General features: G+C 42.1%; 1 protein-coding gene and 1 long non-coding RNA gene across 4 annotated transcripts; both read left to right on the top strand.

Moving 5' to 3' along the window:
* Nucleotides 1-313: 313 nt before the first annotated feature.
* Nucleotides 314-18,788, top strand: LOC306938168 (putative C-mannosyltransferase DPY19L4). Of its 3 annotated transcripts, none has more exons than XM_079522221.1 (19): nt 314-747; nt 1,144-1,296; nt 1,424-1,548; nt 1,638-1,728; nt 1,912-2,054; nt 2,354-2,499; nt 3,446-3,569; nt 3,708-3,842; nt 4,166-4,297; nt 5,707-5,808; nt 6,181-6,254; nt 6,480-6,638; nt 7,268-7,387; nt 8,054-8,174; nt 11,184-11,240; nt 11,791-11,873; nt 13,633-13,762; nt 15,456-15,614; nt 15,782-18,788. In XM_079522221.1, the coding sequence occupies exons 1-19, from the start codon at nt 669-671 to the stop codon at nt 15,944-15,946; spliced, it is 2,298 nt and encodes a 765-aa protein (XP_079378347.1). In that variant the 5' UTR covers nt 314-668; the 3' UTR covers nt 15,947-18,788. The 3 variants fall into 3 exon arrangements, with proteins under 3 accessions (XP_079378347.1, XP_079378346.1, XP_079378345.1); XM_079522220.1 differs by having other exon boundaries at nt 1,087-1,296; nt 1,912-2,033; XM_079522219.1 differs by having other exon boundaries at nt 1,087-1,296.
* Nucleotides 18,789-22,183: 3,395 nt separating this feature from the next.
* On the top strand, nt 22,184-24,385 carry LOC306938824. The gene is made up of 3 exons (XR_013791775.1): nt 22,184-22,407; nt 23,300-23,455; nt 23,935-24,385. It is a non-coding gene; the product is annotated as an uncharacterized lncRNA (long non-coding RNA).
* Nucleotides 24,386-24,555: the final 170 nt, after the last annotated feature.

Raw genomic sequence — 24,555 nt, 5'->3', positions numbered from 1 at the left:
AACTGAAAGACAGTCTGTCTGCATTGCAACATTGACTAGCTCTGGTCCATAGCTCTAATCTAATGCCTTTGCAAACTTTGCAAAGTCATTAGAGCTATGGACCACCGGTAACGGGTACGCTCGCCCCACTACTCTACCTAGCTGTAAATAACAAACATAATTCATGTTTGTGATTATTTAAAAGGTATTATCATATTCATTTATCATTGTTAAGTTCACTCTGTACCTACATTGACTAAATTAAAATAAATCAAATTTCTTCTTCGCTTCTATTTGCACCCGCAACTTCCGCCATGCCCTGTGTGGTGATGTTTTGACTTTGTGGAGCACAGTCTGTCTGTCAGACATGTATATCCATCTATATATGAATTTATCTATGGTATTATGTGAACTGTAGAACGCCTGGGAACGAGGTTTGCCGGTTCCTGCTTTGAGGAGCTGTCTTTAATGTATGTAACTGATGCGTCGAGCTCTTGTAGTTTACTTGACGTTTCCACAACAAGGCAGCTAGCAGGCAGCGCAGCTAACCGCTTCCTTCCTGGAGGAACACTGTTTATTCATAGCAACATTGCTCGCGAGTCGCCTCACCACCATAGACTTTACACTAGCAGCCAGCTAGCATGCTGTTGTCTGGTCATATCGGGCGACTTGGGCTTTAATTTCCAGTCATGACTGAGTTAAGATGTCGGAAAACTGAGAAGCTTGGAGGGGAGGAAGATGAGGATGAGGACTCGTACACTACTACAAGTAAGTTGACTATCAGTAAAATCCTTTTAACTTTGAGAGTGTAACCAAGTGGGTGGAGCCATTTGTATTGATTCATTGACATTTTATTTCACAGTATGTAGAATGGGTACATTTCACAGTATGTAGAATGGGTACATTTCAAACGAAAGCACAAGTTAATACAAAAACTTATGTTGATAAAGCACTAAGACTTGTTTACAAAAGGGTCCACCATTTCATCAATTCATCAGAAGATTTAAAGACATACAAATATACACTTGAAAATACTTTAATTCTTGGCACTATTAATGCTATAAGTAAAGGAAAGGACCCTGAACTACAGTGTCTGGTGTGGTGCAGATGTGAATGAAGGTCTGTTGAGGGTAAACCCACAGGAGGATGTGGGAAGTGTCTCAGCAGCTGCAGCTGGCATAGAGGTGAAGGATAAGGAGGATGGCGAGGATGTGAAGGTGGAGGATGACGGGGAGGTGGAGAATGAGGATGCTCAATCTAAAGAAGAGGTCGCCAGCAATACGTCGACTGCTAAAAGTTCCAGAGGCACCTCCACCTGTAAGTATATATGTCGTCGACAATATATTCCAGGCTTTTGTTCTCAAAGCAATAGTTCAAATTCTGGGAACATAATAATCACTACAACAGGCAATCTCACTGCCATCATTATCGCTTCACTTCTCAGCGGTGATTCTTCAGCGGGTGGTGAAACTGTTCTTTGGGTGTCTGGCAGCGGTTGCATGTGGCATGCTTTACGCTGCTTACCTCTCGGCCTACCATGACAGGAAGTTTTGGTTTTCAAGTAGACCGGTAGGTTGCATTATTCTCATCTGCCAAGTCACCTGACGGCAACTTCCACATTTGACTGCATGTTGCTGTTGTTTTGTCCTGCACCTCAGGAGTTTGAACGTGAAATCACCTTCCAGGGAGGCAGTGGTCTCTATTATTACTACTACAAGCACATGCTGTCAGCACCAACTTTCGAAAGAGGTGCAGTCATTTATTCTCTATTGAATATACTGCTAGAACAAAATGTCAAAAGATCTATTGTTTTGGCTCTCCTGAATTTTAATGATCTTACCTCTTTATAGCCGAATAGCTACAGCTCATTTTGAGCTGCTTTCTCTCTCTCTTTCGGTTTGTGTGGGTTCTTAACCTCATGGTGTTTTTCAGGGTTTTATGAGCTGACTGTAGATAATAGGACAGTTGCTGGTCAGACCATTAATGTAGTGGAGCGGCTGTCTCTGTACCCAGAAGTCATCACCAGCTTCATCTACAGATTCACAGAAAGCCAGGTCAGTCCAGTGCCTCTCCAGGTAACACAGGTAGCAGTTACTGTACATCTCTCTAGACTTATTAGACATTAGGCTCTGTGCATAACTGTAGTCGGGTGCATAATTTGTGACATACTACTGGTAGCAGCTTACCCCATAAGACTTACTGTATTATAGAGCTGTGTGTTGACACTGGTAAAATGAGTCACAATTAGACAAATGTGAAACCATGGAAAAATAAAAAGTGACTTCTAATGTATACTTTAATTGTACAGAACATGCTTAAATTTGTGTGTGGAAAAACTTGAGATGTCAGAGTATTCTCTTCCTGCATCCACCAGGACTTGATAGAGCCCATTTATTTCTACATCGGAGCAGTATTAGGCCTTCAGGCGGTCTATGTCACTGCCCTGTTCGTGTGTAGCTGGGTGATGAGTGGTAGCTGGGTGGCAGGTATGCTGGCTGTTGCCTGGTATGTCATCAATAGGTGAGTGGAATCCCATTTGGTAATTTTATCATTTCCACATGCAACTGGTTGCTGCACTTTAGCATACTTACTGGAAAACAAACCTGAGAACCTCATTCCTGTTTTATGAGAAAACATATTACATTTTATTTCTAGAATTCATCATTTCCCTTATTGGCCCAGTCCTTTATATCCAATTCATAACTGTAGTCACAAGGCTCCAGACAAACTGGTCAGGCTGCTACTTGCCCTCACTCCCCGAACCCACCTCACCCCTGCCCACTTTTACAGGCTGGAATGGCTTAAGGTTGACAACAGTACAGCATCTTGCAATGGGTCTGGTCCACAAGGTTCAATACACCACCAAGATACCCATGTACCTGTCTAAATACTTCCTTAATGTCAACGAAGTTCACACCCACAACACCAGAGGGGGTTCAACAAACCCATGTGCAACCCAGATTCGGCACAAACAAGAGACTAAATTAATTTCGCTCCTATGCCACCAAAATGTGTAACGCCCTACCAACAGTCATTAAGACATGCAAATCCCTTGACTCCTTCAAAACCACTCTCAAAGGGCACCTACGGACAGCTGCAATTCGAAACTGGCCCCTGTAAAATCTGATTTCCCCCACCCACCCCCTTTTTTCCCTCACTGTATATGTTTCTTTTCCCTTTTTACCTCCACTATGATTTCCTTCTTTTGGCTAAAACATAGAAGTGTATTTGTACGTCTCTAAATGTTTTGATGAAATGAAAATGGTGGGCCCTATTGTAAACAAGTAGAAATGCTTTTATGCGGTCGTTTTTCTTTTGAGTTGTGCTTGAAATGTACTGTAATTCTGCCAACTGTTAATAAATATTTCAATCAATCAAAAGAGAAATTGTAAAGTGTCCATTTTGGGGAATGCATGTATTTACTTTTGCAGGTGTACAATAATATTTATTTTATTTACCATCCCAGATCAGATACAACCAAAGTGGACTATGCCATTCCTCTGCGAGAAAACTGGGCTCTGCCTTACTTCGCCTGTCAAGTGGCAGCTTTGACAGGATTCCTTAGTAACAACATCAGCTCTGCCACAGAGGTGTGTCTCGTTATCTTGATCTATCTTTATTATTATCTTAACCACTATTAACAATATTTTTATTTAGAATGTATATCCACTGCTAACCTTTGAAGACTTACATTGAAATATATAAATTATTTCTCTTCAATCCTCTAGATGTTCTGCTATCTTTCTATGAGTGCCACCACATTTATCTTCCTTCTGGTCTGGGAACACAGCCATTATGTGCTCTTCTTTCAAGCCCTGGCTCTCTTCCTGCTTGACTCCTTGGACCTGGTTCCACCCCGCAAAGTAATAAGCTCCTTACATTTCTCCCACCCTGTTATTAAGAATACATTTTATAACTTGTTAAATACCAAACCCACCACCATATTGTTCCCTTATTGAAAGTCCTTTGTTTAGATTGTGAAATATTTTATTTTATATAATCTAAAATTGTTGTCACTTTCATTACAAGGACTTGTGTAAACAATAAAAAATGTGCACACAGCCTATGCAATTTCCAAATTTGTTCTCTCTCTCTCTCTCTCTCTCTCTCCCTCTCTCTCTCTCTCTCTCTCTCTCTCTCTCTCTCTCTCTCTCTCTCATCATATGTCTATCTCTATGATGCACAGATGGCTGACATTCACAAAGTGTACTTCAGTGCCATGTTCCTGGCTTATGTGTTCCAGTTCCAGAACCCCGTTCTACTCAGCTCCCCTATGCTCAGCCTCCTGATAAGCTCAGTGCTTGCGAGGTACTTTCAGGTAGAGTTAGATCCTCTCTCAACCATTGCACAGTAGATGACATGGACAGACGACATCTCTTTTTTATGATTTATATTTTTTATTTAGCTTTTTCATTTTATAACATTGACAGAACTGAGGGCAGATGGAAAAATAGCAACAAGAGAAAAACTAAGACAAAACTAACAAACAGACAAATCTAAAACTATACTTACAAAAAATAAACAAAAGACAAAAATACATAATAGCAGGTTTGCATTGCACCTCTGCCAAAATGAAGCCTCACTCACTCAGTTCACAATACGCTTACGTGACAGGATGAATGTACAATATATTTATGTGTCACACCTACGTGCCTGGTCTCTGCTATTAATGCCCAAAGAGGGTTTAGACCCCGGGTCGGCCCAAGCCCCCTCCACCTAAGCAGAAGGACCCCAGAACCAGCCCAAGACCTCACACCCCCGATATAGGTTAAACATTTCCCCCATTTCAATTGGAACGCCTCTGGTCTGTTTTGCCTCCCATATGCTGCAACCTCTTTAAAACCGATTTAGTATTTTAGGGCGGCGGTGGCTCAGGGGTAGAGTGCCTGGATGGTAACTGTAATGTTGCCAGTTCGAACCCGGGCTCCCCCAGAGTTACTGTCGAAGTGTCCTTGAGCAAGACACTGAACCCCTAATTGCTCCCGATGCGCTAGTTGGTGCCTTGCATGGTTTCCGCTGCCATCGGTGTATGAATGTGTGTGTGAATGGGTGAATGTAATGCACAATCTCTGTAAAGCGCCTTGGATAAAGGCGCTGTATAAATGCACCATTTACCATTTTAAATTGGACGAGTCTGATTCTAATGTCCAGATATGACAGACGACATCTAGGCATTTATTTATTTTTGTCTTTATATCTGTACCCAAAACATTTTTGTTGCTGAGAGTAAATGTATACTCGACACAAGTCACACCCATTCATTCATTAAAGAAGAAACATAGGGAACTTCATTCTGATGAAGGTCCCTATGGAACCGAAACGTTGAATAATTTATGAAGGAGAGAAAAGTGCACAATGTATACATTCTTTCTATTAACATGTCTATCCTTACAAATTAATCCACCAAGCTTTAGAAATCATTATGCTGTCTAGACTTACCAACAGCAAAACTACCATCACATCATTTTGTGATGTGCATGGCTACCATCAGACCAGGGTAATGTTGTTTTCAAATCATCTCTAGGTGCAGGTGCACTTCCTCTGAGTGCTTATTAGTCTACTGGAAGCCCCCATAGGTCCCATGTTAGACCCAGAAATGTTCCTCCCGACAGCAACGATATTCAGGTTTGCAATCAGGACCTTTGGATGTGGGGAGATAGTGCTTAGCATGGAGCCACTCAAGTACCTTTGCAATTTGCATTTATTGTTCTCCATTTCTGATTTCAGAAAAACATGAAGACAGGGACCTTGATGGCTAGATTGAGGAAACTGTTCCTGCATTTCTACTTGGTTTTTACCACAGGAATCACCTTCAGCTATTTGGTCAAGGTAAACCTGAAAACAGGGATGCTGTATTTAATATTGTGCTACATCAGTTGGGGGCAGTCTGACTGCTTCCGTCTGTACAGGTTGCATGTTTTGGAGTGAAGACCATCGGTAACACTTTACTTAGTGTTACCCAAACCACACCAATGCAATCACCTTGCAACCAAACGGTTGCAAGTAGACGCATGTTGACGCATGTAGATGCATGTAGTTGCAACCATTGAATTATTGAACCAATTGAATCACTTGCGCCGACGTGCAACAGGATATACTGTATCACATCGCTGGGACGAACGCTAAAAATGCTTTTATAGTGTCTCGATCCATTGGTGTGGTTTGGCCTTAAATAGTGACTATGTGTTTATTCATTCACAGAAGCTTTTACCAATCAATGAAGATGACTTCATATTGAAGTTCCTTGAAGCAAAATTTGGGATGATCTCAACAACGTGAGTGGCACTGGCAACATTTGTATATTTATGTTGCATGTCTTCCCATATGTTGAAGTACATAGGAAGAAATACTGCAGCCATTATTAGTATATCAGTACACCCCTTCTATTATAGTATGTGTCCCTATCACTTTCACATCTCTACCGTATATATATCCATGTCTCTCAATATCTCTCATTTAGCATTTTTTATCTGTAATAATCAAATATTTATTTCTCTAAGTGACTTTGTCACCAACCATCTGCTGTGCCAAGAGGGTTTCCAGACCCCCACTCAGGACCTGTTTCTGCGGCTGACCCAGGCCTCAGTGCTGCCTTTTTACATCCTGGTTCTCATGGTCTGCTTGCTGTCCACCTTGCAGACCATTTACAGAAGACTTAGGTTAGAATCTGCAGTAAACCCATAACATTGCTCTTGTTTATAGGGATGACATGACCATACGGTGGTCAATGCATCTCATTTTCTGTTCACAGCCATTTTCATCAGCCATTTCCATTTTTGAGGTGCGCTAGCGGCTAGCCCCTCCTATATTCAGCTATAGTGTAGATTCTTGTCCTAACACAAACATTAAATGCCATTGACAATGAATGGAGAATGTGTCATGTGGACGAGCAAATCGGCTATTTTATCCTAACACAAAGATTAAATTCCCATTGACAATATCATCATACATCATGAAGTTGTATGATGATAAGAGCGCCCCTCACTTCACACAGGTGTGATTCTTTTTAGCATCCCAAAGTTGGCAAAAACTAGAGTTCTCAACAGGCCTGGAAATTAAGGCCTGGCCCTACCTGAGCCCTAACTGGGCTGGCCTGAGGCCCCACCTGGCCTTACTAATTAGTACACATTTTACGCCCTACCCGGCTTGAAAACGTCAAAGAAAGAAAGAAAAAGTCCATATATGGGCATTCCCAGACCTGTTGTGTAAAGGGCATCTTACTGGTATATATTGTTATTGCTCAGAGCACCCCTATGTATTAATACTGTATATTTTCAATCTTTTTCAGTGGCCAGCCAATGAAAACCAACCTCAAACTTGAGGATGGGCGAATAGGGGAGCAGCCTGAGGTCATCTATCATGTTTTCCACTCGCTGCTGTTTGGAGGACTGGCTATGGTTTTTGAGGGGTATGTTTATACGCAGACAATCCTGACTGTTTAGGATGCAACCTGCCCTTTCCTCACAATACTTTCACCAGTGAGTGACATCGGTGTGTTAGGGAGTGCTTGTTGTGTTCATTTGGACCACACGCAAGTAGGGGGGACGAGGATTTACTATTCTGTGCCTTTTGGGTTGCAACTCGGACGGTGCTGAGTCGGCTCAAGTGAACTTCGTAACGTTCGACTCGGTGGTGTCTCTCGTGGCTCAAGTTCGCTTGAGACGTTGCGCCGCCGTCGCGGTCTAGTAGTAGCGGAGTGCTCCCTAACCCTCACTGGTGAAGTATTGGGAAGAAAAGGCAGTACACGTTTAGGACACTTAGACACTAAGCCTGAAGGGGGATCAAACCAGGGACCTTATATAAACCTTTATTAGATAGACCTTTATTGAGTGCAGTTGTCAGTGGCAGTACTGTACAGCAGTAATGAAACACAGCACAGATAGAGAAAATGTAGATACAATTAATGTTAGCAAATTAAAAACGTCTGCTTATCCAATATCCATTGTTTTTTAAAATTGGTATCATGTTTTCATTTATCGTATCAGTGTAGTATTGTCTATATTCTATATTCTCCATAAGTGGCAGCAGGATGCAGTCGTTAATGGTTGATTTGTTAACTTTCTTTGCCATGCAGGATGAAGTATTTATGGGCCCCATACGTCTGTATGTTCACAGCGTTTGGTGTGTGCTCTCCAGAACTCTGGATGACTATGTTCAGGTGGCTCAAACTCAAGTCCATTCATCCTGTTCTGCTGGTGAGACACGTTGACATTCTAGTGGTCTAATATGTATTCCTATTTGATCAAAGTTATTTTGCGCTTGTAATACTCAGTTTTATGCATTCATGCAGTAGACTTAAAGCTTTATGTTCTGCTTTAGTTTTGGTCTTTTTATGTTTCGTAGATAGGATTGATATTTTATGTTGCACTGCAAGTGGCTGAGGCGGAACTGTATTTTACTATTTCATATTCTTTATGTACAGTATGTAAGTACTGGTACATAGGGAAATTGACAAAGTGATTCTTAAGCTACACTAACTTTTTAGTGACTAAATCATAACTAATCTGTATGGTAGAGTCAGTAACTAAACAAAATACATACATACATACATACATGGATGCACCTGGGACGTATCCTCAGTGATGTATCCCAAGGTCATCGGGGTTTCGGGTCTCGCAACATCATACCCCTCACTCAGGTGACCCAGCCGGGGTGATCAAGTCCCGACTTACGTCCCAGTAGCTACCCTCGATCAGTCCCATTAGGGAAAAACCAGGGCCACACAATCCGTTCCTCCTGAACTACTCTGCCGGGACTGGGAGGTACCATTCTGGCGCGTGGAAGGACTAGGCTCTGTGGGTTGACTCCTGTCCGGGCCCCTCCTACGTCTCACCAGGTCCACTCCTGCTCTCACCAGGTCAGGCCCTGTGCGTTGCACCAGACTCCCAGCACCAGGCACTTTATTCAGGAATGGTGGATTCTCGAGCCGCAACAGTTCCGCAGGCTCCACCTTGCCCTTGGTGGTGCCGCAGGCTCCGCTTGAGGCTTGAATGGCCCTCCTAAAGGCCTCACCGTGGGTTTGTTGGGCTTCTTCCTCACGGAAGACACAGGCTGGGGCGCCAACCCATACTGCTCCCGGGTGCCGTCTAATTTCCGGGTGCCACCCGTCTCTCCGGTGGTCACCAGACTATTCCTGGTTGTCACGTAGTCTATTCCTATGAGTCACTATAAATAGAATAACTAAACAAAATACATACATACATACATACATGGATGCACCTGGGACGTATCCTCAGTGATGTATCCCAAGGTCATCGGGGTTTCGGGTCTCGCAACATCATACCCCTCACTCAGGTGACCCAGCCGGGGTGATCAAGTCCCGACTTACGTCCCAGTAGCTACCCTCGATCAGTCCCATTAGGGAAAAACCAGGGCCACACAATCCGTTCCTCCTGAACTACTCTGCCGGGATTGGGAGGTACCATTCTGGCGCGTGGAAGGACTAGGCTCTGTGGGTTGACTCCTGTCCGGGCCCCTCCTACGTCTCACCAGGTCCACTCCTGCTCTCACCAGGTCAGGCCCTGTGCGTTGCACCAGACTCCCAGCACCAGGCACTTTATTCAGGAATGGTGGATTCTCGAGCCGCAACAGTTCCGCAGGCTCCACCTTGCCCTTGGTGGTGCCGCAGGCTCCGCTTGAGGCTTGAATGGCCCTCCTAAAGGCCTCACCGTGGGTTTGTTGGGCTTCTTCCTCACGGAAGACACAGGCTGGGGCGCCAACCCATACTGCTCCCGGGTGCCGTCTAATTTCCGGGTGCCACCCGTCTCTCCGGTGGTCACCAGACTATTCCTGGTTGTCACGTAGTCTATTCCTATGAGTCACTATAAATAGAATAACTAAACAAAATACATACATACATACATACATGGATGCACCTGGGACGTATCCTCAGTGATGTATCCCAAGGTCATCGGGGTTTCGGGTCTCGCAACATCATACCCCTCACTCAGGTGACCCAGCCGGGGTGATCAAGTCCCGACTTACGTCCCAGTAGCTACCCTCGATCAGTCCCATTAGGGAAAAACCAGGGCCACACAATCCGTTCCTCCTGAACTACTCTGCCGGGACTGGGAGGTACCATTCTGGCGCGTGGAAGGACTAGGCTCTGTGGGTTGACTCCTGTCCGGGCCCCTCCTACGTCTCACCAGGTCCACTCCTGCTCTCACCAGGTCAGGCCCTGTGCGTTGCACCCAGACTCCCAGCACCAGGCACTTTATTCAGGAATGGTGGATTCTCGAGCCGCAACAGTTCCGCAGGCTCCACCTTGCCCTTGGTGGTGCCGCAGGCTCCGCTTGAGGCTTGAATGGCCCTCCTAAAGGCCTCACCGTGGGTTTGTTGGGCTTCTTCCTCACGGAAGACACAGGCTGGGGCGCCAACCCATACTGCTCCCGGGTGCCGTCTAATTTCCGGCTGCCACCCGTCTCTCCGGTGGTCACCAGACTATTCCTGGTTGTCACGTAGTCTATTCCTATGAGTCACTATAAATAGAATAACTAAACAAAATACATACATACATACATACATGGATGCACCTGGGACGTATCCTCAGTGATGTATCCCAAGGTCATCGGGGTTTCGGGTCTCGCAACATCATGCCCCTCACTCAGGTGACCCAGCCGGGGTGATCAAGTCCCGACTTACGTCCCAGTAGCTACCCTCGATCAGTCCCATTAGGGAAAAACCAGGGCCACACAATCCGTTCCTCCTGAACTACTCTGCCGGGACTGGGAGGTACCATTCTGGCGCGTGGAAGGACTAGGCTCTGTGGGTTGACTCCTGTCCGGGCCCCTCCTACGTCTCACCAGGTCCACTCCTGCTCTCACCAGGTCAGGCCCTGTGCGTTGCACCAGACTCCCAGCACCAGGCACTTTATTCAGGAATGGTGGATTCTCGAGCCGCAACAGTTCCGCAGGCTCCACCTTGCCCTTGGTGGTGCCGCAGGCTCCGCTTGAGGCTTGAGTAGACTATGTTAATACAATAAGACTTGTTGGGGTGGTTGACGGTTGTATTTCTTTAGTGGTTGACAATCCAAATTCAATTCTTCCCTAAGCAAACAGACAGGATGTATTAGCTTAGTGGTAAAAACCTTAATCACTTGCGTGGTGGACCGGGGTAAAAATCCAGGATAGGACATGAAGGTTTGTAGGTTTAAGGTACCTCCTTGCTGTTAAGAGTGAAGTATTGTCTTATTTGTCTCTCTGCAGGCTCTGATATTGAGTACAGCAGTGCCGACCATCATTGGTTTCAGTTTGTGGAGAGAGGTGAGGGCTGATCCTTGTTAAGGCCTGACATCAAAATTAAAAAAATGTCTTCTAAATCATGAAAGTTTTTTGAAATACCTATGTTTCTATATCAGTGGTACTCAATATTTCATGTCTAGGACCCCCAGAATTATCTGTAAATGGTCACCGACCCCCATCTGAAAATATGCTGTTTCAGGGACCCCCCAGAAGCAAAGATTTTAGTTAAAAACATCCACTCTGAAAGAATGTATATTCAAAGATTTGTGACCATATTTTCACGATTTTTCAAAAATAGCACACAGTTCATAGTGCGGCACTCGGTGCCGTGCTATGAGTTTGTAGATCTGCTATTTTTCAACAGCTAAAGCATAACAATCCTATAAACACCAAAAGGGGTTCCTGCCCAAAATGGGTTAATAATCAGAATCATCTTTATTGTTCAGTTTATTGTTTCACTTTATTCCCACATAATATTCAAGTTCTGTGTCGATGTACTTATGAATGTGCAATGCTCAATACTTGAGCATTTCAGTGTCTTTATCTCATTTGCCTTCCCCTCCCTCTGCAGTACTTTCCACGTGTGCTAGCAGAGCTGAATGAACTTCAGGAGTTCTATGACCCAGATACAGTAGAGCTGATGACCTGGATCACGTAAGTCATCAAAATCCTCCACTATATACAAGGCATGAAAGAATGCGTTGTTTTTTAAACATTATTGCATCATTCAGTCCACACAGGCCCCAGAGTCTGGGCTGTATTTGCTACGTCCAGACTATGAATTTGCTCTAAAGCCGTAGGTCGCAGTTTACTATGAAAACCTGCATCTCCTGTCAGTCACGCTTCGTATATAGCATTTTCTATAACATTTCAGGAGTCCCGAGTTGGTGTTGGCTAGACCACACTCTCGCATCGCAAACATTTTAATATCATGTTTGTCCTTGTGATGACAACATGCCACATCACTCTGGTTTGTACGGTAATGATGTAATGACAGATTGACAGCCCTTTATTATATCCCTTCCCCCTGTTGCTCTGTGTCTTTTCATCTGACATATTGTATTCAAGAGGCACTAACTAGTGGGAGTGTGGGACACTTGTAGACCGTATATTGGACAGACATGATTGAAAATTGTGTCCTAGCGAGGGAGTTAGACATTATCAGATAGACACGGATGTATTTTGACATTACTGCATCAAGTATTGTATTAGAGTATTAGTTATATTGTGCTCTTTGGAGTACTGTAGTATTGTGCATTTCATAACTAAAATACACATAATGATGTAATTTTTCCCTTCATTGTCAATGGCGTTTACAAATCAAACATTGTACTAAAGACAAACATTAAACCTGTAGACCCTAGCCCCTCTAGGAGGGGCTAGCGCCCCTCACAAAATATCCATATACTTGGCTGCCATTCGATTTACTTCATAAGTGCTCTAAACAAACAAAGTCCATAGACTTTGCTACCATATGACATAATTTTCAAAAGCCATGCTTTGGAGGGGCCATCCAGCGACTACTTGTATAGGGATATTTATTCAAACATGAACAGTGTGGGAACCAAGCACTAGTCTTAGGACAATTTAGTGTTACATCCAGTCTGAGAACTGCTGACAGCTTTCAAAACCAGAATAAGTGTGTAACACACCAAGAGGGTAACAACACAGTTACAGTATTGTTTGATTTACAATTACATTATCTAACTAACCAGGAAGACGCCTGAGGGCGAGAAGCGACCTCGCCCTAAAGGGCCCGACGGCTGCCGGGCGCGGCTGCACAAATAACTTTGGGGCAGGCCCGTCTAGAGTTTAAATGGACAGGTATCAGTCCAAAGGGAGACATCAAAGAGGATGGATATCAACATATGGAATGTCAGAACAGGTTCTGACATATATCCATATACTAATATTGATGACATCAGGGATCTCCAGCCGGTCGCATTTACTATATGATCCCTGATTTACTATCATCCCTGATGATGTCATAGTGATGTCACGAGACCTGGGCACAATATATGGGGGCTTTCCCCATGTATGGGGATTTTGATTATGTTATAGTGATGTCACGAGACCTGGGCACTATATGGGGGCTTTCCCCATGCATGGGGATTTTGAGTGACAAAAAACGCAAGATTTCATAGTTAACTGCGACCTTTGGTCCCCGACGTTCGGGGTGTTATTATAATCTAACTAATAATATTCGTAATTGTGTCCTCAAAAAATTTAGGACGGAATTGGCTCCCTTTTCAGCCCATGTATGGATAATAATTATCTTACATGCATTGTGCGCTGTGATTGGCTGGAAGGTGTGTCATTCTGCGCTGTGATTGGCTGAGCATCGCATAACAGGTGTCCCCTGTTGTAATTGTCTCCTCCCCCACCCACCACCACACACTCCTCTTCACTGCAGGAGACATGCTCCAATTGCAGCAGTGTTTGCTGGCAGTCCTCAGCTGCTGGGGACAGTGAAGCTATGTTCAGGGTGGTCTGTGACCAGTCTGCCCCTTTACTCAGACAGCCTGCTGAGGAGGAGTGAAGATGTGAGTACCACACACAGATTATAAAATAACACAATATTACATGAGGGTAGACCATACGGTACCTGGGTACCGCAAGTATTAGGCAGACAAAATAGTATTTTACAAATTGGCGGGTGCACCCCAAAAAATTGATTGATTGGACTTCTAGTAATGTTTTACTGTCTAGCATTCTAGCATACTGAGAAGCATTCTGCTGCTTATAACTGGTAAACACAACTCACAACAACTGATAATACGAATCCTTCATATAGCACTGGTAAAAGACATTTTAGACAGGAGTCAAGAAGTCCTTCTCTGTGTCAGTTTATACAGACTGGTCTGGAGAGTTCTGCAAAGAACATAGATAATACAGGGTTTACTCTCTTTACTGTATGCTTTCCTCACACAAAATTGGTCAACTCAGCCAGTCACGCAGGATGCTTTATATTCATCTCGGGTCAACATGTGGTATCAATTACAGGCCGACCTTTACCGAACCTAGACAATGAACATCCTAAACTACACGGTCTCATGAACATCTGTCCTGGTCCTCATTGGTCATGTAGAGATAGTTTGCAAATGAACAGAACAGAACAATGCATTGTTTACCCATATTTAGACCTCAGGTCGATTCTAAAAACGCCTTCTAAATCTACGTTTTCTGAAAAACTTCTAATATTTATTAAAAAAATTATGTTTCTATATACTGTAGATGGCAACAACCTCTAAAGGGGTTCCCGGATTGAAAGGTATAGTTAAGTTACGTACCGGTATAGGGCCAGAGCATAGGGAGTTTCGCTCAGAACGGGTTATTCTGATTGCCATTTCCTGCCTACCAGTAGGCTATAGTAGTAGGCTGCTGCTTAATTATCAAATAATTAAATACACGCTGTATGGTTTCTTTGATTTGGGTGTCGGCTGACAAAATAACATAACAGCAACATTCCCAAACACATGTATGCTCTGCTCTCTGCCTGTCCTCAAACGAGCGTGACGGTGTAATCAAAATAATAATGGTCAGATTGCATAGCCTAGAGACAGATTATTTATTTACTGTGGAGAGAACACATGTTTGACTGGTCACTCTCGTGGTGTTTTTCCCCCTCTCCCTGGTTCCATAAGGATATGTCCACATGTCTTCTCGTCAAGATGTAAACGTTGAGAACTGTTTTGACATGAGGGGAGCCATAGAGTGAGGGGAGCCATAGAGTAGAAGAGTTGTGACAAGTCAAAGATAGGAGAGATGGAAGATGGTGTACTGCAGTGACAGTATACACACCAGCGTCACTGACAAGCAAACGTACGAACTACAGACTGGCAGCCAAGTAGCCTAGCATCCTACTAGCCTACATGTAGGCAGGAATATGGCGCCCAAATAAGCCCAAATCCTACTGAACGCGTCACTACGCTCTCCCTCTATATGGGTTCTTGGTCTAAATGGGTTAAAGGTATTCTTGTTTTAGAACAAGCCTGGTCTGCTTGGCCTTTCTCACTGAAAATGCTCCCATTTCAAAGAATCACACCTCCACAAGTGGCAAGCAGTGTTATTTGTTTCAGGGGGTATTTCAAGGGAGAACATCCTGCTTCATATACCTTTTTTTTTAAATGGAGATGAAAGGACTGAATTGAAGATTTTTTTTTTTGTCATTTTCACATTTCGTTGACATTGACAAATTATGAAACCTTACCAAACCCATTTCTTTTTCCTTAACAGACTTACCAAGTTTATGCAATGAGGTCAGCAGAGGATGTCTACAAAATTCTAACCTCTCACAAGACAAACTATGTGATCATTGAAGAGGCACTTTGTAATGAGCTTAATCATAGCAAGGGCTGCAGGATCAAAGAACTGTTAGACGTTGCAAATGGACATGTGAGTACGGACATGTACTGTACCCCCCCATTCCTAGTAGATATTAAGGTGCCCATTGTTAAAACATAACCATGTACAAATACTGTAATTTTTGAGGTACCGATATAATGATTACATTTATATCTTCTTTTTAACACTGACTGTCTCTATCTTCCTCTCCCAATCAGGTGGTGTATGACAGAGGGGAGATATATTCTTTCTCCAAGCACGGAAGGTTCTGCCAAGTGATAAAGTCTAACTATTCGCCTTACACAAACTACTTCACCAGAGTTTTCTGGAACCGCTCCTTTCATGTGTACAAAGTGAATTCTGTCATCTCATTCCAGTACTAATTACAAGTTACAGGGGTGTCAAACTACCGACCCACAAGCCTGAACTGGTCTGTGGGATGATTTTTATGGGAAGGGTAAAAAACATTACAAAATGTGTTGTACACACAATATTTGCATCCATTCTCTATCTTTCAGTGGCAACCACTCTCCTCATGCCTCTGCCACACTGGCAAAGAGGCTGTTGTGTGTACATTGAAAACAGCAGTTACACTGTGTGTGAGCACCTACCACAAGGGTTACACTTGCATTTTCTCATCAATGTGAGGCAGAGAGAATAGTGTCCTTGCAGGAGATTTTTATTGTCAACTAAAAACTAAATTAAGTCATTTATTGCTTTCTCTATGAACACCAATATACAAATGCAGCTCAAATGGGGTTAACAGTATTAGTGTGCTGATGCATCTTTGAATGTCACTGAGACATTTGTGGTTCTGGTGCCACAGTGTTATGTAGTAACAGCCTGACAATGCCGGCTTAGTAATCAAAACATTTAGTTTTATTACAGGATGCCAATGGACTTGCCCATCAGCAATTTGAGGCTCTTTTTATCAGATTTGTTTTCTAAAGCAACCTTTTCAATGTCTTACTGGCCACACTCATGCCCACTGGTTGAACAGAGTTGCTGTGCTCACACAGTTATTTCAATTAAGCTACATCTGGAAATTGGACTATTCATGAACAACAGCTTGAATTTTGTTAGTATTATGATTGCAGATCGGAGATCTCCACCTATACAAACAAATCATGTCATGCCCCAATATGAAGAGCTGCCCAAAAGACTGATTGCTGAGCAAAGTGATTAGAGACTGACTTATGAATCTAGAATTGTGCTGTACTCATCAGAACAGAGTACCACTTGTACTCACTTTTGCTTCCCTCCAAACCCCCTTATTACTTAATCCATTCTGGGCAGGAACCCCTTTTGGTGTTTATTAAGCATTATGTTATACTTTAGCTATTGAAAAAGCTCATAGCGCGGCACCGAGTGCCGCGCTATGAGTATTTCAGAAAATTGTCAGGATTATAGAAGACATTTTTTAAATTTCGACGTCAGGCCTAAATGGGTTAAAATCATGTACTGCCACTTGTTGGTGTGGTGAATCTAGATATATATCTTTGGAATACTGTGTGCATTACCCATTGATCAGCTTCAAATTTGGATCATTTCTTGGTGAATTTGTTTATCCTGTATGAATTCTAGGACGCCAGTTACTGAACAAACACTATAGCAATGATTACTATCACAATGTAGAGCTACAGTATTTAACATTTTAACAAAAGAAATATCAACCCAAATTACCCTAGCTTTAAGCTGGTTTGGCTTCTACTTGGAATTGTATTTGTGCAAAATCAAGATTGTGTTACAAAGTGCACACCACGCTAGACAGGAACGCCCAAAAACGTCATCCGGTTTTAGCCTGGGGTAAGAATTTTCTATGGCTGCCAATGCAACTTGGTCCAATCCTTAATTAAATACGGACAAACATCTATGCCGATGCTATCTAACTTGCGGAGGTAGCGTGCCTTGTCCACGGGCAACAGATCTTTCAACGTATGGCATTGCAAATACGTTTGATAATCGCTACTCTGCTCAATATTGTTTTGAAAATGCCGCAAATTGCATTGCAGTGAACGAGCGCAAATCACAACTTCCCCCGGTGGTGGGCGGAGTCAAAGTTTGAGGCGCTGTTTACGCGCCGTGGTGTCAGTGTATCAAAATCAATCAAAATATTTCTGTACATGTATAGACCATTAGGCTTCTGTCAGAAAGGCCATCGGATACTGTAGGTGGAAACTCCTATACACTTGACAAAACATTAAATATATCTCTTAGTCCTAGACCAGAAATCAGTTGCCTAAGAATGTTAAAACATGAGTTTGACACCCCTTGCCTAACCAGTAACCACTGAGCCAAGACTGGATTTCATACCCACTTAAGTGTGTCTCAAGTCACATGTCCATGTGTACACTGTACACACATTGCAGTATCGGGTGTTGTGCTTTAATGGGGTTTTTCCCATACTGGGCAGAGGCTCACACTGTATTTATTGGGTCCCATGTCATCACATTAGATTCTCAAGTATGCCATGTCAATCACTGTACTGTATTTTCTTTTCCTGGAGTTGTGACGGATTATGTAAAAGCAGATGTCAGTGTGTGATTATGTCCACAATTCTGTACAACTTTAATCTTTTTTTTATGCAGCGCATGTGTACAGAATGAACTGTGGGATTTTAAGATAGCTGCTTATAGTATTTTCTGCCTTTGTTAGGATGGTGTGTGATTGTTTGCTGCCTGTGGTGTCTTCTGTAAAGGGGAAATTGACAAACAGGATGAGCTGTGCTCACTCGGTAAATCCTAATTATTTATACTTTGACATGATTCTTATTTTTTGTATTCTGAGTCAATTAGTTTCATTTTCTGTTTTCCGAGCATAATTAAAGCCGCATCACAAGACACAACCTTTGATGATTTGAACATGGTGGACCCTATTGGAAACAAGTGTAATGCTTAATTGGGTCGTCCACTCACAGTTAACAGCCTTTGTATTGAGTTTGTGCTTGAAATGTACTGTAATTCTGCAAACTGTTAATAAATTCTTCAATCAATCAAAAACCTGTGGTGATGTCAGGTTGAAAGCTACTAGACATGCAATTCTGTTGGTTGTAAAAAATAAAATGCACAGACCACTACTAGCAAAATGCCCTATTGTCGAACAGTTCCAGAATCCTGACCTGATGTGTTTTGAAGTTTAGTTTTCTGGTTTCTTGGCTATGAGGGAGTGCAATCAAATTTACATTTATTACTGCCCAATTACATACAAATAAAAGGTACAAACTAAGTAAAATCTGCATTAATTTACTTGAAAGTGTATAATATAACAAACCTGCCCATTACCCCCTTCAGCTGGTTCTGAATCTACTATTTTTTTGTTGCATTTAATCATTTTATGATAACTTGACAATGACGAGGCCACTACATGCTGCTATTTTAGGTGGTCACCCTTTTGTTTTTCAGTATACCTCTTGAGACCACCTAAAAGTGGAGCATGGGTGGGCCTACATGAGGATAGAGCTAAATTGTGTACTCTAGTCAAAGTCTGCGTTGAGATTTGAGAAGTACCGGTATTAAAACAAATAGTTAGTTTAGAGATGCTAGTAACGCTAGTTCACACTGAGCCAATGTTACTGAGGTTATTATTGACGTCACGTGTAGTCGAGTCGACACAGCAGAACTTCTACGCACCACCACCTTGTGGCACCACTTGCATTGCCATTGCATTTACCATAATGCTGTATTTGTTTTTGAAGGTGCGTCAGGGCGTGATCGGTGGCACTTGATCGGTTGATCGCTTTAAACTTCAAGGGGGTTGTGCAGCGAGTTGATTAATTGAGCCATTAAAAGTGTCAAACTCGTTCTGTACTTGTTAAGTAGTGCTCTCTAATCAATGAATGCATCAAAGACAGCCGGCCATTACTTGTCACATCTGCGATCTTACCTATATCCTACCTATATTACCATATATATTCAAGTGAAGCTTATTTTTGCACTTAGGCCTATTGATAGGCAAAAGCTACCTATAGGCCCTATTGCATAGGGTCACTCTTAAGAAGATGATTAGCTAAATGTCTAATCTGTTACATGGGTAGGCTACATTTACACTTTACATTTATCTAGTGTGTTAAAGTGTAGCGTTCTAATTTATTAATACAACATAACAGGTCATAATGGAACTGAAAGGCTGCTGTGCGCATGGTCTTTTTTTTACTCTACCTGATGTCAAATGGCTTTGCTTGATTTTACATCATGGGCACTTGGACTGTGGACAGTGTTGTTAATGCTACCAACAGTCATTAAGACATGCGAATCCCTTGACTCCTTCAAAACCGCTCTCAAAGGGCACCTACGGACGGCTGCAATTCGAAACTGGCCCCCGTAAAAATCGGAATGCCACCACCGCACCGCCCTCCCTTTTTTCCCCTCACTGTATATGTTTATTTTCCCTTTTTACCTCTATATGATGAATTCCTGACTACCGTGAAGTCAATCTGAGAATCCCATCGGCAAATAAAGGAAAAACAGCGCCCCCTGTTTTTGAAGTTAACCGTAACCGTGTCATTTGTAACTTACATTGCAAGATTTATGTAACTTTACTTAAATAAAAACAACCGCTAACGGAAGGTAATTTATTTATCGGGAGACTTTTAAAAGGGTCGGTATTAATGGACCTGGTATATCAACCGCATCCATCCAGGTGACACATGCTGCTATTTTAGGTGGTCACCCTTTTGTTTTTCAGTATACCTCTTGAGACCACCTAAAAGTGGAGCATGGGTGGGCCTACATGAGGATAGAGCTAAATTGTGTACTCAAGTCAAAGTCTGCGTTGAGATTTTAAGTACCGGTATTAAAACAAATAGTTAGTTTAGAGATGCTAGTAACGCTAGTTCACACTGAGCCAATGTTACTGAGGTTATTATTGACGTCACGTGTAGTCGAGTCGACACAGCAGAACTTCTACGCACCACCACCTTGTGGCACCACTTGCATTGCCATTGCATTTACCATAATGCTGTATTTGTTTTTGAAGGTGCATCACGTGCGTCAGGGCGTGATCGGTGGCACTTGATCGGTTGATCGCTTTAAACTTCAAGGGGGTTGTGCAGCGAGTTGATTAATTGAGCCATTAAAAGTGTCAAACTCGTTCTGTACTTGTTAAGTAGTGCTCTCTAATCAATGAATGCATCAAAGACAGCCATTACTTGTCACATCTGCGATCTTACCTATATCCTACCTATATTACCATATATATTCAAGTGAAGCTTATTTTTGCACTTAGGCCTATTGATAGGCAAAAGCTACCTATAGGCCCTATTGCATAGGGTCACTCTTAAGAAGATGATTAGCTAAATGTCTAATCTGTTACATGGGTAGGCTACATTTACACTTTACATTTATCTAGTGTGTTAAAGTGTAGCGTTCTAATTTATTAATACAACATAACAGGTCATAATGGAACTGAAAGGCTGCTGTGCGCATGGTCTTTTTGAGTGGTGTAAACCACTCCTACAACTGGCTTTTGTGTGCATAAAAAGATGACCATGGTTGCTATGTTCAAAATAATTTCTGACGTAATTAAATCACACCCGGGTGAACTGGATGACCGTAGCAACCGTGGTCATTTTCTCTGCACAAAAAAAGCCAGTTGTGAAATCACATCCAGGTGTGATTTCATTACGTCAGATCAGAGCTGATCAGGGTATATAATACCTTACCTTATATAATACCTCACATCGGACAAAAACTCCAGCTGAATCAACTTCATGGTCACAAATCATCACATCAGAAGACGAGTCTACCTAGCCAAAGATCTTTAACGTCAGACATTACGTCAGACCACAGCTGATCATGCTATATAAAACCTTACACCACTCAGTTCACACGGGTGTGATTTTTTTTACTTTACCTGATGTCAAATGGCTTTGCTTGATTTTACATCATGGGCACTTGGACTGTGGACAGTGTTGTTAATACTACCAACAGTCATTAAGACATGCGAATCCCTTGACTCCTTCAAAACCGCTCTCAAAGGGCACCTACGGACGGCTGCAATTCGAAACTGGCCCCCGTAAAAATCTGAATGCCACCACCGCACCGCCCCCCCTTTTTTCCCCTCACTGTATATGTTTATTTTCCCTTTTTACCTCTATATGATGAATTCCTGACTACCGTGAAGTCAATCTGAGAATCCCATCGGCAAATAAAGGAAAAACAGCGCCCCCTGTTTTTGAAGTTAACCGTAACCGTGTCATTTGTAACTTACATTGCAAGATTTATGTAACTTTACTTAAATAAAAACAACCGCTAACGGAAGGTAATTTATTTATCGGGAGACTTTTAAAAGGGTCGGTATTAATGGACCTGGTATATCAACCGCATCCATCCAGGTGATAGGTCTGTTGAACGTTGCCTGGAGGCAACAGTCTGGTAACGCGAGACTACTGGTGACGCGAATAACGTTGCGTTCCATATTAGGGGCGGGCACAACATCTTGGCGGCTTCCCTGATTGGCCAACCCAACCTGCCGGCCTCTAGGATTGGCCAAGCCGTGTGCCGCTGTACAGTTAAAAGTAGAAGCGCGCGGTTCAAACCATCAGTGTTCATCGCAATACTCAACTAGCTCTCACGAAATTGGTTTCTTCATCATCGAAGCTTCAATCAGAAAAAAAACAGCGAACGTCGACGACGCATAGTGGAAGTAAGGTGTTGTAGCTACAACCCAGCCTCCCCTTGTCGAATCTGTTGACCCGGCCTGCATTATTTCGGTTCGGTTATCCTGTAACTGTTACAGAAACTTTGAGCTAGCAGCCGTTATCATGGGTCAAGGTGGAAGCAAACCCCGTTTGACTCCTGACCTGACAGTCTCACCAGAATCACCACCGTTGGTACCGTTTCTTCAGGTAAGCGTCGACTAGAACTAGGTTTTTAACGAGAAATTGACATGCATTCGTTTGAAATGCATTGTGTTTGTTTGTATATTCACTAAAGTATGTGTTTACAGTACTCTACTGACATCTTCATCGTTGTCAGTTAAAGATAAATTACACTTTGGTTAACTTGTCGTCGTGTACCGGAGGAGATAATGTAGCCTACGTTACATGTTACATTTCAGCATTTGGCACGTTTGATACAAAATGTTTTTTCATAATATAAAATAAGGGTGTAGTATTATAGTTACATGCCATGACGATGTAACTCCAACCAAAACATTAATGAGATATCCACGTTAACTCCGCTGTTAACTGTTATAACATGATTCAAATCAAAATATTCTCCCTAACCGTACGAAATACGAATATTTACAATGCATGGTGAAAATAGGCCTCAAAATTAACACCATGCAGTGCAGATGCTGGAATATAGGCGACCACCCCTTTAGCCTATTTGTTTTTCAGTTGAGATTGATGATTAAATCTGCATAATCATGCCTGTCATGACTCATGACAGATACCCTCTAGTCGCTCTGGATTAAGAGCGTCTGCTAAATGCCTAAATTGTAATTGTAAATTGTATACCTCAAATCAAAATTAATCAAAATTCAAATAATTTATAATAAGAGACATTCAAATAAAATTATAACATGAATTTGGTACATATACAAGATAGGCCAAATGTTTTTATTAAAGAACATATGAAACTAAAAACTACAGTGACTACTAAAATTATGCCTACAGCATTGCATGATATTAACCAGTAAGCATGTATTTACATGTATTATTTTGAAAAGGAAATATGGTCTTATCAGGTTAATACCAGTATGAAATAATTCTTAATAATCTGTTTATTTTCCAGGTGGATTTCCAGGACAATGTGCTACCTCCAGCCCAACACAACCTACTGTGGCATACAATGGGCGGTGGTTCTTCAGCAGAGACCATTAGTACTACTAGTACTTTTAAGCCAGTCTCCACAGTGCCCGTCGTAGACCCACCACAACATTTTGCAGATGTAAGTGTTGACTTATTTCGTTTTACAAAGAAAGGACCATGAATGTATTGTGTTGTATTCATTATAACGTTACATGGACATGCTCATTGGCACGTTGAAGAAAAAATACACTTTGGTAAATATTTGTGTAGGTACCTCTTGCAAGGATTTTATAACTCCAAATACTGATGACATCTTCAGTAGATTTTGACATGTAACATTTCGAAACTACTAAATTTGTTGCAACCCAAACCTCTGCCAAAGTGTAATCTAACACTATACTATAGTGTTTGATGTTTCCATTAACATCAACAATGACATAACAAGTGCAACAGTACATGTACAGTATCACATAGTATAATCAGTAAATATGAATTCACAAGCATTTGTTACCCTGTCTTTTTAATTTCCTGCTCTACACTATTAAAATAAATAGGGTCTTAAATGAAGTTAATCTGAGATGAATATTTAATAATAACAATATTCTGTTTAATTTCCAGGTCGATTTCCAGGTGAAATCCTACAACCCCAACACAGAATACCTAGACCTCTTCAAAGATGAGTCTGATGACGGGTATGGCTCTCTGGATAGACTCAGTCCCAGAGAATCTTTAAGGCCAAAGAGGATCCCCAGATTCCCCACCCCCGAAGTCTGTGACTATGTGCTTTCGATGAACTGCAAAGACACTCTGAACATACTGTACATAGCAAAAGAACTACACACACACACACACACACACACCCCACAAACAAGTCTCCAAGACGGAGATAAGACTGCGCAGTGCGCAGGGCACTGAGAGCTTTTCATCATGAACTGGACGTGACATTTGTTTGAAAACAACTTTATCAAACATTTAGTACAATTCACATATTGTACACAATATTGTAAATAGTTAGAAACAGACCTTTTTGTATACCACTCAATCATTTTCAATTATTTTCAGTAATGTTTTTTCAAATGTCAAATCAGTTAATTTGTAATCATTTTTGTATGTGTGTATATATATATTGTATATAGTTAAAAAATAAGTTGTTTTCACTATCATTAAATATAAAACAAACGTTTTGGAGTCGTTAATTTATTCACATTAATATCCCAACATAATTAATATTCATGTAAG

Source organism: Electrona antarctica (assembly GCF_951216825.1).
Source record: "Electrona antarctica genome assembly, chromosome: 15".
NCBI classification, from domain to species: domain Eukaryota; kingdom Metazoa; phylum Chordata; class Actinopteri; order Myctophiformes; family Myctophidae; genus Electrona; species Electrona antarctica.
The sequence above is the reverse complement of the archived record's forward strand: the minus strand, read 5'-3'. Positions and strand labels throughout refer to the sequence as shown.